Raw genomic sequence first — 16,321 nt, forward strand, 5'->3', positions numbered from 1 at the left:
AGTCTATATGCTAAGATAAACTACAATCAAGGCCTTTTCCTTGCTCTCAATCACCTAAAAACTTGCACCTAAAAATGTAAAAACAACAACAACACCATATTTCGAAAAGAGTTCAAGATAGTTTTGAAAGGAGGACAACCTCAAGAGAAAATAATAGTTTTAGAATCAAAGTCACACCTGGTGCTCCTTATCACAAACACTCCTTAGCACACCCACACCCACACCCACACACATATGCTTGAACATATACTGTTCAATTCTCACTAAAAAGTAGACAGCAGGCTACTTCCTCAGATGCATCATGCAAGTGAGGTCAGTTAACCAAAGATAAATAATGTGACCGCCCATTATTTGCCAAAGGATTTTCACTGCTACTACTCACCACTCTCTTCTGAGGTTTGATCAGGGGCCTACTGAGGCCATTCATCTTGGTGTACAACCCACAGGCATTGCAGAGATAGTTGCCAGTCCCATCTCTTCTCCACAGGGGGGTCTGGATGGAGCCACAGTTGACGCATTCCCGGCTCTCATTCAGATCATCCAGGAGATCTACAACAAAGGCAGGCAGGAAGGCTGGATTAGCATGGAAGTCAAGAGGGAGGCCCAGTTGAAGCACTGTTCAGCTATTTTACTTTTCCCTCCCCCCACATCCTCACCAGAACTCCCCCTCCAAATGCAAAGAGGAGTCTTCCATCATCATCACCATTGCTTTATAGAAAACATTACCTTTATCTCCCAAATTGTTTCAATCACAGCCAAAATCAGTAGGAAAACCCCATGAATTTCCATGCCACCAAACTCACGAGATAACGCCAACCCAGCTATGTTTCCAATGTAGGAGTCCCAGTAGGAGCGCCTTCATGGGGCAACCTTATTCATGTTTTCCTAGGACCAAGCCCTGCTCTACACAATAGAAGTAATTGCAGCTAAAGATACACAGGCTTCCAGGCTGAGCTCTGTGGAACAGATTTCTGAGTAAATAAGAGGTAGGAGAAAGCTATTATTAGCCCTTGTTCACAAAGGTGCAATTAATTAGACTGTAATCTGGTCGTTTGGATCACACGTTAATTTATTACATATGAATAGCAGAAACCATATTAAAATGTTGCCATATTCTTGCCCCTACCCTTGACATGACTTGATGTAATAGGAATTTCATTCTAATCCTGCTCCAGTTCCTATCAGACTCTCTTCTATTCATTCCCCATGGAGATATTCTGAGAAACTTTCCCCTTTTTTTCCTTTCCACTTTTGCAACTATGAGATAATTATGTTGATACCTCCTTCAGCCTCACACTCCAAATTTAACTATGCAGCAGCAGCCCAATTTAGATATCTGTCTCAAAAACACTGGGGAATAACAGAATTAGAAGATTTATTTATTTATTATTTATTTATTTATTGGTTTGATTTATATGTCACTCTTCTCCGGAGACTCAGGGCGGCTTACAATGTGTTAAGCAATAGCCTTCATACTTTTGTATATACCTGCTTAGTAGGGCTTTCCCCCCCCCAGCGGTGTTCTTTTTATACAAAGTCAGTTTATTGCCCCCACAATCCACAGTAGGACAGGGACGGTAGGCACTTTGGTGCCCTTAGGCACGCCCCTTACAGACTTCTTAGGAATGGGGTGAGGTCAATAGTAGACAAAGTTAAAGTTGTGGGGGTTTGGGAATGAAACCACAGTCAGGAAGTGCATTCCAGGCATTTATTTATTTACTTACTTACTTACTTACTTACTTACTTACTTACTTACTTACTTACTTATTTATTTATTTATTTATTTATTTATTTATTTATTTATTTATTTATTTATTTATTTATTTACTTATTTATTTATCGGTTCAATTTATATGCCGCCTTTCTCTGGAGACTCAGGGCGGCTTACAATGTGTTAAGCAATAGCCTTCATACTTTTGTAGTGCTTAGTAGGGCTTTCGCCCCCCCCCCCTTCCCCAGTGGTGTTCTTTTTTATACAAAGTCATCTTATTGCCCCCACAATCCGGGTCCTCATTTTACCTACCTCGAAAGGATGGAAGGCTGAGTCAACCTTGAGCCTGGTGAGATTTGAACTTGCAGTCATTGCAGGCAGCTGGTGTTACTTAACATCACTTTAGTCTGCTGCGCCAGACTAAAGGCTCTTTTAAGCATTGACCACTCTGTTGCTGAAGTCGTATTTTCTGCAATAGAGTTTGGAGCGGTTTACCTTGAGTTTGTATCTATTGTGTGCTCCTGCATTATTGCGGTTGAAACTGAAGTAGTCATTGACAGGTGGGACGTTGTAGCAGATAATTTTGTGTACTACGCTTAGGTCAGACGGAAGGCGGCGTAGTTCTAAATCGTCTAATCCCAAAATTAATTAAAAAATAATAATAATTTAAAAATTAATTAAAAAATTAAAATGTAATAAATGCTGAGGGATTCCCATGCCCAAAGGGCATAATTTAAGGTACAGACATAAGAAGCTTCTTTCTCCTGGACTATCTGCTTTATCTCCGCGTTTTCAGGAACGGAGGAGGGACCCGGTGACTCACCGCGGGGAAAGGGAGGGTGTTTTTGGCCACGGAGGAAATCCCTTCCCCCGCTTTCCCTCCGCCGCCAGGCGTTATCGCCAGGAAATAGGAGGCAAGTCCCCGTCCCCCGCCGTCGCCCCGGAGCCTCAGAGATCTTCCGAGCGGGGCTGCGCTCTTCTCCAGCCCAACCGGGAGGAGTTCTCGCCGTCTCTCCTTGCAAGCCGCCTGGGCTGGTGGGCAAATCCCGTCTGCCGACGCCGCGACGGGCTCCGATGGGCTTCCTGCCAAGCTCCGCTTGCTAAGCTGCTGTGAGCCAGCCGACCGACCGACAGGCTGCTCTTTTTCTGCCCCGCAGCCGTGACTGAGAGACCGGGGTTCTCTCTTATCTGAGCGGGAGCTCGGAACTCAACAGCTGATGAGCCTTTGACTACTATGGGTGGCTCTTTGGTGCCACCGACTTGGCCTGATCTTCCAGAAATGCAGGAGGTCGTCTGAAGAGAGTCCTCACCCCTAAGAGTCACCAAGTCCAAATCTAAAGCTGCTTTGCTTTAATAGAAAGGGGGAACAAATAAAGATCTTTTCCCCTTAAACCCCTTAAAGTTCCCCTTAAAGTTCGAATCTTGCCAGGCTCAAGGTTGACTCAGCCTTCCATCCTTTCTAAGGTAGGTAAATTGAGGACCTAGTTGTGGGGGCAATAAGCTGACTTTGTATAAAATAAACAAAAGTAGGAAGGCTATTGCTTAACGCATTGTAAGCCGCCCTGAGTCTCCGGAGAAGGGCGGCATATAAATCAAATTAAAAAAAAAAAAAAACCAAACCAAAGGGGCTTCTAAATCCGGGCTTGTGGTGTCTACTGATCTGGGTTATGGCAGCCCAGATTTAGGAACCCTCCGGAAGCCGGCACCCTTCCAACCTTGGCAACTTTAAGCCTGGAGGACTTCAACTCCCAGAATTCCCCAGCCAGCTTTGCTGGCTGGGGAATTCTGGGAGTTGAAGTCCTCCAAGCTTAAAGTTGCCAAGGTTGGAGACCCCTACTCCAGGAGGTTTGGGGCTTCCTTGCTGTGGATTGTGGTCCAGCATTCGGAGGTCACCAAGTGGATTGGGTAGCAAGGAGGGGGGAAAAATGGTCTCCAAGACCTGGCTTCCAAAAGGGTTTCCACTCCAGAGGGCGGTCGCTGGACCTTGATTTCTGTCTTGACCACTCTCCATCTTGCCCCGGAAACGGCTTTTGATTTTTCTATGCTCTGAACTGGTGGCCAGTTGCCTCTCAAAGCAAACAAGAAGCCAAGCCAGAACATAGTGGTCTCATAGCTTGAAACCAAGATCGCCTCCACCCTGGGCATTATCAATACAGATAAAGAGGCTTACGTTCAGGAAAAGGAACCTGGTTGGGATTAGGCCCCACAGTCCTAGGGAGATCTGAGCTGTCGGGTGGGGGAAAGGGGTCTTTGCTTGAGTCTTCTCAAGCAGACTCAAACCTCCATCACCATTCTGTGCTGGAAATCGTCCATTCATTCGCCATTCAGAAGAGGTCAGACCATTTCCCCCTAGTTGGCAGGAAGGCTGAAATCGCAGCAGCCCTACCCTACCTCGGAACAGGGTGTAGCGAACTCCCTTCCGTTACAAAGTGATGGGTTGGCTTAAATTCCAGTGGTTATGGGAACCCGCCAGGCAACTGGGTGGATTCAGCAAGCCAGAATCCGGTGAACCACAAGGGTGACCCCCAACCAAAGCTTCTGAGCTTTCCTATGGCTGTCTCTGGGGCTGCCAAATGCTGAAACTACCCCCCTCCTTTCCCCGCTTGTTGCATGGAGAACGATACTGGGAAGAGACTGGAACTCAACTTGAAGTCTGTTCCATTGCTTTCAGGCTCCAGATGACCTCTGGTTTGAGACTCAGTTTGAATTCAGTAGCCTCTGGTGGAAGGTTTCCCTCAACAAACTGTGTTAAATCTTGCAAGAGGAAGCCCTGGAATCTCTGTGACTCATTTTCCAGCAAGCCTGGTCTGCAAAGCTTAGGACTCTCTTGGACACAAGTAAAAAAACTCCAATTAATTTCCTCGGAATGGTATTTTAGGTGGCCCTTCCCAATGGCATAGACTCATTGGTGATCGTCACCTACTTACATTTGCAGAATAAATTTCACACAGGATCCAATCTGGGTCGGTCATTTCACACAGTTCAGGGGAAGCTGAGCACACACAACCGCTTATTTGCAACCTCATAACCACACCGGCTGAGTTAACCGAAGTGTGGTAAGTAGATATGTACACGAGTGGAGGAGAAGATCTAAATCCCAAATAAAACGACTGCACCTCGGTTTACTTAAGTGATTTGGGAGAAAGACGAGAAAAAGTGAGTTTCCAGATGCACTTCAGAGAGGCCCTTATTTCTTATGGGCAAAGACTATCAATTTCCCCATCTTTTGGTACACACCCTTAGGATCGGCAGAGCGGCTGAAAATATAAAATTTAGTCGGAAAAATGCTTTTTTTTCCACCGTCAGCAGGCACGTCCTACTCGGAAAAGAGACCTGTCCCAGCCTCTCGAGCCAAGGGCTCGTTTCATCCGAGGGCAAGCGCCTGGGCGCGGCCGGGCTCTCCATGGAGAAGAGAAGAGGAGGTTCCGCCCAGGACTTGAGTCCTGGGAGATTCTCCTGCAAATTCAAAGGGCTGCGTTCCCACAACATGGCAAACCCTGGCTGTTGGCGTCCCCCACCCTTTCTGGTTCCCTTGCTTTAAAAGAAGGCTGGCCGCTTTCGTGTATAAATAGTCGGTCTAGCTTGGCAGGAGCTTTGCCCCGAGGGAGAGCCGAGTGCCTGCCAGCACCAACCCTCTCTTAGGAGCCTCGCCCGCCTTCTCTCCCCGTGCGCTGGTCCTGCCCCCCTTCCTTGGCGCGACAGGCGGCCAGGGGAGAGTTTTGGTTCGTGCCGTTTTTGAAATAGGTAGCCGAAGCCTCGGGACGCTTCCGCCGCCCCACCCCAAGCGTTTGGCCTTTAGAGACGGGTCAGAAACGGAGGCAAGGACTCGTTTATTCCCTTCTGGGCTGCACTGCGGCCGCCTGGCGATCGCTTTTGCATTAGAAGCAACCGGGGTCTGGGCTTCCAGGAGACAGTTGGCGGAACTATATAAAAGTTTCTTCTAGGAAATAATTATTTCCGCTTTTGGATCATAGTAGCCGTCTGACAACTTTACATTTTGATCGGATTTATGTTCCCAGCTCTATCACTAAACCACCATTAAAATAAAAAAAAAGAACTTTACTGCTGAGTTTATTTTCCAGACTCCGCTATGTCAAGCTTGTAGCTCACGAAAAATAATGTCAGTTGCTTTTGAAGGGAATGGAATTCTGGCTATAAATTAATGCATATGCATTCCAGTACCAAACATACGCTATCCTAAAACAAATTAAATCTTTATTTGGGGTGGCATTTTTAAAGAGAAACAAAACAATGATTTATCAATAATTTTTAGTGCATGTTTTCTGAAACTGAACGTTTCCAGAGGTGAACCACATTTTCCATAGTCCGTTGTAATACCTGGAGGATCTGGACAACCGTTTTTTTTAAAAAAAAAAAATTCAGGGAAACCTGAATTAGAACATCCATTCCATTTAAAGGATTCATTTATTGCAATTCTGCAGGCTTTTGAAAAAAAATCTGTTTTAATTATAGGGTGGCTTCTTTATTTTCTGAGCATTTCTCGGGGTCCTTGATTAGTGTTTTCCTATAACTTGATTAATCAAATAATGCATATTTTAGTTAAAATCCATTTTGTAAGTGGTTTCAATGTTCAATTTATCCCATTTCTTAAATGAGCATCTTAAATGATTTATTATGAATTATTCAGACCAATTAGTCAAAAATACCTTTCATCATCTGTAAATTGAAGTCAATGTAGGTATTATTTTAGTTGTGGGCTCTGTAAGGTACAGCAGTGTTGACCTTAATTGCCTGGCTGATCTACGGCTTAAGAATCAAATCTGTGAAATGGCTTGTATCCTAATCTAAATAAATCAACACAGATCTTAATACAGACGCAAGTGAACCTAAGGGTCACATCCTAAGAACTGCATTTACGAATGAAGGCGAATATATGTGTCCCAGGATAATGTTGCAGGATCCAGTCTGGGTTCCAGTGGCCGACCCAGATTGGAACTGAATTTAGTTAAAGCCAATCTTACCAAACCACTTTAAATCGTTTTTTTAGAACTGCACTATTGGCGCATTTAAAAAAAAAAATATCAAGTGTGGTAGTGGATCATTATTGCTATTATTATATTACAAGATTTTACAGTGTTCTAAACTTACATCTACATGACAAATAAAAAGGGTTTTCCAACTGATGATCTCCATTAAATATTCTCTCTGTATCTATAGCAAACAATATATCTCAAATAGCTTGTCTGGCAGAACAAAAGGTATTTCATCACTACTATCTATCATTACTTGATTTTCATATATTTCTCTGAAGGATTCAAAGGATTATCACAACATTGTTCTGTAGACCACTGTGATTTGATCATTCATTAACAGAGAAGAGATTCAGTAGATTAAGACCACTAATTACATTCACAATTCATTTTGACGGAAGCCAGGGCCTTTTGGCTTCAGATGACACTTGCCCATATACCATCCCAGCTACAGATATAACCCTGCCTTCTATTCAAATCTCACTACTTGATCCTTGGATCATAGCCTTGTATGGAGAATACCAGAATTATTTATTGTACCATGAATGAGGTCTTGTGGGTTAACAAGTGACTTGGCCAGATGCTCTGTGGTGACAAACACTTCTGAAAGAAAGAAAACATTGAAACTTCTAATTATTGTATGTCAGTACAGTGTAGGGCCTATAGCTGTTAAGAGTGAAAGATAAATAGTAAATGTCACTGTGACAGTAACAAACCACAGACTCAAGTTCTTGACCATTCTGGCAGCACTGAACCTCCCCAAGAATTTTCAGTAACACCACACTTCTATTCAGAAGTTTAGTAGCTGAGAAAATATATGTGGCAGCCAACCCCAAGAGAAAGTAAATCTATAGCTAAGTCCCTCCAGCTGATATGTTACAGTTTAGATTCCTAAAAGTTTGTAGCCCAAGACAAAGATTTATTTTTCAGATATTTTCTAGAGCATGCTGTACCTTGGGTTGTAGTTTAAAGTGACAAATTCTGGGTGCTTTAGTAATAAATGCTTTTTATAACGTTTCCAGCTTGTGGAGTTGTTTTGTATCTTAATTGACTGAGTAAAGTGTTTAATAAGAATCCTCTCGTCCATATTTCTATGTTTCTAACTACTCTGGAAGATGAGGAAGTGGGGGAGGCTGAAAAATCCTAAATATTTCTAGGGTCTAGCATTTTTGGACACAGAATGGAACTGTGACCAGACTCCTGTGTTGTAAACTATTTTCAAAGATAATGTATGACTCAAGTACCTTATTTATTTAAAAACTTTTTTTGTCATTTCATGCAGAATTATTGGTTGTTAATTATTTGGAAAATCATCCTGAAAGCCTTTTCTAAAAACCAAGCTTGGGCATTGAGAAAGAGCAATGTTTGTTTTAAAAGCTTACTCAATCAATCAATCTGCTAAAAAAGCAGGCGGTTCGCTCAACTGAACTTTAGCCAGTCAACAACAGCCTTAGGTTTTTTTATTTTATTTTATTTTTTTGTTAGGGACACGTCGTCTAATTGTGGAAGAACTAATTAAGACCCCATCCCCCACACGCCAAGAACCGAAGTGGACATAAACGGGTTTAAGTGTGAAACCTTGTCGACTCCGACTTTTTGCGGCCCCTCAGCCAGGAAAACTCCTGCCTGGCTCGAAGCACAGACTTTGGGGAAGAAGCGAAGATAAATCTGGGGTTTTCAAAAAAAGGTTACGAAGTCTTTAGGCTGAGCCCGGTCGCGAAAAGGGAAGCAGACGAGCCTCCCAGAAAACGACTCGCTGCCGTCCTAGAACCAGGTTAAGGGGACGCGGGAGCCCAGGATTACGGGGTAAAGTCTCGGCCTTCGGCAGGACCACGTTCTGCCCAGGAAAATGGCCCCCTCTGCCTCCCGAAGACGACCCCAGACGCTTCTTCGGGAGTTCGTGCCCTTGTATTGTCCCAAAGCAAGGCAGTATGAAGCACAGGGACTCCGGGTTCAATAATTACCCCGTGGGCACAAAAAGGCCATCCGGAATCAAGACGGATTGAGGTTTAGCTGCTCGAGCAGCCTATCTTTAGACGTCCCATATTCTTAGGCTGAGAGGTAATGTCGCGCTAAACTGCGATCAGATAAACGTGGTTTGAGCGCAGTTACTCCTGCCTGGGTGAGAATAGTTTTAGGTCATAAAGAGCGATCTAAAACCCAGAATTTCTTCTGTTGTTCTCAGCGCTCCGTGTAAACCCGGCTTCTAAGCCAAGAGGGCAAAAATGATCGGCGCGGGAGACTTGATCTTGCCATTTCAAATCGCAAATGTCGGCATCGATCCTCTTAACACCCCTCCCCCCTCCCATTTTAGGTCACCTCGACGGCGCCTACCGCCCTGCGGCGACCTTTGCCGCGCTGTCGGCAGATCCGCGGACAGCTCGGCTTCTTCGCGTCTGTCCTGCGGAGCTGGACAGACCCTTCCTGCGCCCGGAGCCATCTGTTTGCTGGCGGAGGGGGCATCTAGGAAACTGGGGGAGGGGAGACAGCAGGGATGGGAAGAAATATACCCCTGGTTTACTCTTTCTTTCTTTCTTTCTTTCTTTCTTTCTTTCTTTCTTTCTTTCTTTCTTTCTTTCTTTCTTTCTTTCTTTCTTTCTTTCTTTCTTCTCTCTCTCTCTCTCTCTCTCTCTCTCTCTTTTTTTTTTTCCCCTCCGTAAATATTTCTATGTTTATTTTCTTCCTCACATATTTCCCGAGGGGGGGGAATACCCTGGTTACGGTAGAATTATTTCAGCCAGGAAGTCGGTGGGATTTTCGGTTTCGGAAAGAAATCCTTTAATTTCTCCAATAACGAAAAGAACTCGTTTCTGTGTCAATACAACCGAAAGTCGCGTTCTACCGCAAAGGTTAACGTTATTTTAACATCATATAATCTTGGGGTGTGTGTGTGTCCGAAGTTCAATAATTTAGAAGTCTTGGAAAGCCCATCTGATGCATTGCTATATCGGATGCAAAATCCTTTTTAAAAATGCGAACTGGTGTGTATGTGGAAGTGGCATTTGAAGATTGGACTCCTAATTCCACCTTTAATTAACAATCAGCTGTTTCATTTCACACATCCAGTGTGAAATGCACTGGATGTACCATTTTCCAAACCTGTCTCTCTCCCCCCCCCAAAAAAAAACATTTTAGTTTCTCATTTGAAAAGAGGGTGGAGGAGTGAATGCTGACCTTCAATCAGTAAAATATAGGGGTTGGGGCTGGAATAAATACAGGTCCTGGAAAGCAACTATGCACCTAATTATATATTACATATGATAGGAAGATTTGATTTCTCAAAGTATATTATTGGAACAAGCACTCTGTCCAAGGGCTGACTGGAAATATTCAACGTGTAGGTAGATTTAATTAAACTCTTGTTAAACACTCCATTTAAAATAATTGATTATCAATGAGTGACAAATTGTAACCTGAAATTTCTGAAAGAAATTATACCCCATTTCCTTTTTTATTTATAAAGAAAAGGAAATTACAATAAGACATTTAACTTTGAACTGATTCCTCTTAAATCTATCCTAGTACCATCATTTGCATTATTGGTAGTAGAAAAAGAAAAGTAATGATGATATACAATAGTAGTTAGGTATTTGGTTTTCAGATGCAGAAAATAAAATAACAGATTTGCCTCTGATAAAAACCTAAAGTGCCCCAGTAGTTTTATTAGTTCTCATTTGTATATTGTTCTAAAACTAATACCTAAAGATGCTCAAAATTATTCACGTTTTCTCCCATCTGGGATTTAAAAAACCTTCCTCTCACAAATTATTCAATTCTATTTAATTTACTGGCTTCTCTGTCTTAAAATAAAAGGACATATTCTAACAGATTCCTAGAATGAATATTTTCAATAACAGGCTAAACTTGAGTTAGCAAAACCCAATTGCTAACCTCATATAACAGGCTTTTGCTCAGACAAATAGAACACACTACAGTGCAGTATGGCAATGGCATAATGGGAAATTCTGCTTCACACAACATGCTGAGCTGACATCTGAATTCCCACACCACAGTTCAACCACAAAATACCCAAACCCATTTTAGTCTCATCAAATCCCTTGTGTGAACCTCCCAAAGGTGGATTGTCCCATATTCCCACCTGTCTTTTGAAGACAAACAAGTTCAACTGAAATGAGTATATTTTACTAAATCATTTGCAGCTTTATTGTAAGATTGCCTCCTTGGATATTTTCCCTCCATGCAGACAACAGGACTCATAATGCTTCTCCCAAATCAATTCTCAGAGACTTCAGAGTGAATGCCAAGGCATTTTGAATAAATTTAATGGGCAGCTTGTTATTTGGGAAAATAAGCAAAGCAAAAGCTAACCTATGCAATCACCTCCCCAACTCAATGGGGACCTTTTGTTGGGGGTGGGGTGGAGTGTCTTTTCTAATACAGTATTTGAAAGAGAAGCAGACCCACCTTGCTATCTCTGCTGGCTCCATGGAGGTGAATCAAGGGAGAATCCTCCTAAATTTGCTCCTCCCTTTGGTTTTAAAAGATCAGGTAAAATATTTTGTATTTCTGGTTCCTCCTTCCCCTAACTTTGGGGCTCACTAAAGAGCTGGCCTCCACAACTATTCACCCCCCAACATTAGGATGTGTTCTGCAAACTTTATGGGGTAATGGGCTTCTTTGTGGTCTTCTCTCTGAAAATTATACTTCCCCTGTTTCTTTGCATTGAAGGTCAGGTTGGTAATCCAAGATAACATCAGGTTTCACATCTGTGTATGGCTGTGTGTGTGTTCTGTGAGGATAAGGAGTTTCACTCTTTCCCTGCTTTACCCCTTCCCAGATCATCACATTGAGAAAGGGTGTTTGCCCAGGACACAAAAGGGCCCACACTTCACATATTTTTCATTCACTTCTAAATCTCATTAAAAAACCTTTCCAAACTCCTGTTTATTGGATTATGGACTTCAGTGAAGGAAAGAAAAGGGAGAAAAACTACTCTATAGTGAGAATTGTGAGGTTCAATTAAGCACCCTCCATCCTCCAGGACCTCTCAGGCTGGATGCATACTAAGGTAAGTATGCATTAAGACATAATTTGTAGCTTAGGGTTAGTGCATTATGCGAAATGCATTAACCCTAACTATTAAATTATGCTTAACTATGCCTGAGGCAACAGCCAAACTCTTAAAAATCTCTTCCCTCTTACAAATACTTGTGGCTTTTCTAAGGTTCAAACATTGTTCCCCTCCAACCTATTTTTGCTTTTTTATAGATATCATTCCGCTAAAGGTTTTCCCAATGGCTTTGCTGATAGGAAGGGAATTTATCCCAATTACATATCCCCACTTCTGATAATCTAAATACAAGGCCCATAAAAAGGGATTCAAAATACTTACAGGCCTCAACCTTCTCTCACTGTAAAGAGACACAAAGACATGATCCAGCAACTCTTAAATACCTGCTTCCAATGTCACCAAGAAGAGCAAGGGGAACTAATTCTGAAGCCAGGATCCCTGAATTGAAATCCATCAAAGGTTGACAGCTGCCTTCAGGTGAGTAAAAAAGTGAACTTTTCCAGCTACTCTCAGCTATGGGTCTCCTCCGTAAGTGTTGAATGCAATGGGATCGCCACCAACTTTGGAGGCCTTTCATGTTGGGGTGCTTCATATTGGCACCACTCCATTGTGACTGTGCTGAACCCAGCACCCTTTTTCACACCAAGAGCAATGGAAAGCCCTTCGGAGTCACACTCCGCTGTAATTTTTTCTGCTGCTCAAGTATTTAACAAAAACTGGTGGCTCATTTACACCACGTTTTGAGCAGTTTTAAATCCGCCTAAATTCTCTGCGGATTTTGCTCAGATTTTTCCAGGCTTTCTACGACACCATGTGCCTCTCATTTATCCAGCCATACTCATAATACTCAAAACAGCAACATAACAACATAACCTCGAAAAGGAAAACAGAATCCCGAAAAGCGGCATCAGTCAAAAGAATCAGGCAAACCCAGATTCTTTCCTTCTTCAGAAAAGTTTCGCCGAGCGAGGAATTTTCTCTGGGGTCCTGTCTGGGCAGTCTCGCCTGCCGGGGTTCTTACCTGCGCTGGACGGCCTCACGGCGAGGGTGGCGGCTCGGCTGGGCAGGCAGTGCAGCAGAGAGTTGTCGAAGGGACTTGCCCAGCCTGGCGGGCTGAACTGGGCGCCCACGTAGGGGCTGTAGTAGGATCCGTTCAGCGGCCGGAACTGCTCGCGCGGGCTATAGGCTGCCGGTTCCCGGGGGGCGCCGTTGGAAGCCGGGGGGCTGCCAGCTGGGTAGGAGAAACGGCCCGAGGCTGGATGGGCGCATCCCCCAGCACTGGCGCCATAGGAAGAGGACGGGCTTTCCGGAGCGCCCTGCGGGGGCCAAGCTGACGGTCCCCCGGCCTGTCCCGCGCCCGGGGGATTCTGGAGGTAAGGCAACATGGACCCGACGCGGGTGGTCGGCACGTAGACGGGAGATCCGGCCGTGGAAGGCACGAAGCCGCCTCCGCCGCTGCCCGGGGACGCTCCGTCATAGGTGGCGCCCTGTAGGCTCTGGGAGTGAGGGTGGGCGTGCGGGTGGTGGTACATGTCCTCGACGATTGGCGGCGGTGGCGGCGCGGGATCCGGGCTCAGCTTGGCCGAGGCACGGCTTGACCAGATCAGTTTGTTGGCCTGATCCAAGTCCGCGAAAAGGAGCAAGTCCTCCCAGCTGGGCAGGCTCGAAGGCGCCGCCGCCGCCGCCAGAGACACAAAAGGCCCCAGCAAGGCTCGGCCTTCGGCCAGGCCTATCTGCGGCGAGGTCGAGAGAGCGCCTCCGGGCTCCTGTTTGAAGGTCCTGACGTTGGGCGGGCCCCCGCCCCCGTTGGGGGAGCAGCCCGAGGACGAGGACGGCGAGGGCGAAGGGCCCGGCACTTCCCGGGGTGCCAACGGACAGGGCGAGTCGTCGGGACCGCAGCGCTTCAGCAGGCACCAGCCGCCCTCGGCCAGGGCCATCCAGCCCTGCGGCGCTGAGCGAGCCTTTCGTCGTTCGGCTTCGGCGGCTCCGTCAAGACAAGCCTCTGCGAGAGGAGAGAAAGTGGGGGGGGGGGCGTGGGGTGGGGTGGGAGGAAAGACAAGTTAGCCCAATCCAGCAGCCAGCCCAATCCTCGTTTTCCACCGACACCCCCCCCCTCCCCCGCTCAGCCCAACCTTCTATCTGGTCACAAACAGGACCTCTGAGCATGTGTGGAATGCTTTGCTCTCACGATTCGGATCGGTAAACAATTCCTGGACCGCTCTAATAAAGCAGCTGGAGGGGGCAAGGCGCTTAAGGTCCCTTTTGGCCTTCGCCCGAACGCCCTTATGCTTTAATTCAGGGCTCTCCAACCTTGGCAACTTGAAGCCTGGCGGACTTCAACTCCCAGAATTCCCCAGCCAGCAAAGCTGGCTGGGGAATTCTGGGAGTTGAAGTCCGCCAGGCTTCAAGTTGCCAAGGTTGGAGAGCCCTGCGGTTAATTCATACACATTGATGAGGCTGCCACAGTCCGCGAGAAATCTCACAGCCCAGCTTGCATCGCCGGATCCTTTCTTGCCTCATTTATTTTTTTATTTTTATTTTTTTGGATAAGGAGAGTTCCGTTTTCCTAGCGCCTCTAAAAGTGACGCCGGTCTCGACCCATTTCCCCTGGGTAATCCCGAACGGTTTCCTCAGTCTTTTCTTTCCCGTCTGTAAAACGACGGAGCCCAAAACACCGAACACCCCCATCGATAAGGAAAAACAGCCTGGCTAAAAAATCCCGATCTCGCCTTTTTCGCTTTGTCCCAACCTCTGGATCTCCCAGGATCAAGAATTTGCCTCAAGAACAGCCTCCGTCTGCCTCCGGACAGGCACTCCCCCTCCTTTGACGTAATTTACAGAGCGAATGAGTGACCAAGTTTTTTTTTTTGGGGGGGGGGGAGAGGGAGGGAGAGGATGGCGTTGGGGCTTGGAGCGCCTCCGGTAAAGACAAGCCCCGCAGCCCCCCCCCCCATTCCCCCCCCCCCCCAGTTCTGGCTGGGCTCTTTTCGGTTTCAGCTCATGACTCACTGGATTTCGTTCCAGAATTGAAAACAATTAGCAAGGCAAATAAAGGAGGCGGCGTTTTAAGGGTAGCCGGAGGGGTTGAAGTGTAGCCCCCCCCCCCTCCCGACGATCAGATAGAGGCGAATCTTTTCGGCGGAGGAGACGATACGTTTAGAGAGGAGACCAGCGATCCGGGCTGGATCAAAAAGGGCCGCTTTCCCTTTGGATCACAAGGGGGAGGCCCCTGGTGCCAGTCTGTTCCACGTTTCCCTCTTTCTCTCTCTCTCTCTCTCTCTCTCCCTGCCTCCAGGCTGACCAGGTTGACCCGATCAGCTCCAAACCCCGCCGCGCTCCGGCACACCTTAGAAATGGCAGCCGTCCATAATCAACACAGCGCCAGCCCCGCTCCTCATCTCCGCCGCCTTGCCTTGCCCTGCCCGGCCTGACCCAGCCCAGCCCTCACCCGCCGAGAGATCGCCCGCGTCTTGCAACACGGCGCCTCTCCCCTAGCGCGATCTCCGCCTTTTCCTGGCGCGATCGCCGCCGCGATCCGGAGGGGGGAAAGGAGCGTCGGCCGAGACGCCCGGCTCCCTTTGGCAAAGGCCCGCGTCGGCCGGGGTTGCACCCCCAGAGCTCCGACTCCCCCCCCTTTCCCCCGCCCTTCCCGGCGCCCAAATTCCACCGCCGGAGCCCCCCCCCCGGGCTTCTCGCGACCCCTATCGGAGCCGAGATAAGAGCCCGGCCGCGGAGATAAGGAGTCCTGGCGGAGTTGTAATACACAACACACCCACAGAATCCGGGGAAGAAGACGGTCCGCTTCGTCCGCGGGCTGAAGGAGGGCTCTCGCGCCCCGGCGGCACTCACCTCTTGGGCCGCGGCTCCGGAGGCTCCTCTTTCCTGCGGCTGAGGCGGACTGCGAGCGGCCAAAGCAGAGCGCGGACAGGAGCGGCGCCTGACAGGGAGCGACCGACAGACCGAGGCGCCTCCTCCAACAGCCGCGCCGGAAAAGTGCAGCCGGCCAGCCTGATTGGCTCGAGGGGACCCTAAACAAACACCCGCGCGCGAGGGAGAGAGGCGCGCTGTGTCAGGCGCCAGAGGACTCTCGGCGGGGATGCCAATCCCAGTGTCAGGCCCTCCCCGGGAAGCCCAGCCCGGCCCTGGGAGGAGGGGGGGGGAGCCACCAACGCGTGCGCGCGCCAAGCCAGGAAAGGGAGGGCGCTTTTGAAGCGAAATTCACCTAGAGGCGACGGCAAGGAGATGCCCCCCCATCCCCATCCCCAGTTTCCACCCCATTGAGTGGATCATTCTTTTTTTTTTTTTTTTTTTAACAAAATGAGAAAACGGGTTTTCTGTTTGGGTTTTTTATTTCATAGCTTTAAAATTTCTATATTTTTTATTCCGTCTTTCCCTGTTCCTACGCGAGTTTTCCTCATAAAACAAGCGGTTTCTTCTGCTCCGTGAATGGGTCAGTCAGCGAATCCCTCATTTCTTTTGTTGGGACTTTTTGCAAAAGTTTTGTTCCACCAACCCCCCCTCATTCATACATGCTCCTCTGTTGGTGCTTTTGGATCCAACTCCGATTATTCCCCAGACTGCAGGGCG

General features: G+C 47.0%; 1 protein-coding gene across 2 annotated transcripts in view; it reads right to left on the minus strand.

Annotated features, from left to right (window-relative positions):
- GATA6 (GATA binding protein 6) overlaps nt 1-15,697 on the minus strand; it is a 31,843-nt gene extending 16,146 nt beyond the window's left edge. Inside the window, exons 1-3 of one of the 2 annotated variants that reach the window (XM_070940592.1) lie at nt 15,584-15,697; nt 12,756-13,736; nt 383-549 (exon numbers count right to left, since the gene is read on the minus strand). In XM_070940592.1, coding sequence (XP_070796693.1) covers nt 383-549; nt 12,756-13,671 — 1,083 coding nt within the window. In that variant the 5' untranslated portion in view covers nt 13,672-13,736; nt 15,584-15,697. Of the gene's footprint in view, nt 1-382; nt 550-12,755; nt 13,737-13,866; nt 14,039-15,583 lie in introns of those variants that run through there. The other variant, XM_070940589.1, reaches the window with a different exon arrangement.
- Nucleotides 15,698-16,321: the final 624 nt, after the last annotated feature.

Source organism: Pituophis catenifer, unplaced genomic scaffold, assembly GCF_029215685.1.
Source record: "Pituophis catenifer annectens isolate HBS135680 unplaced genomic scaffold, rPitCat1.0.hap2 SCAF_3, whole genome shotgun sequence".
Lineage (NCBI taxonomy): Eukaryota > Metazoa > Chordata > Lepidosauria > Squamata > Colubridae > Pituophis > Pituophis catenifer.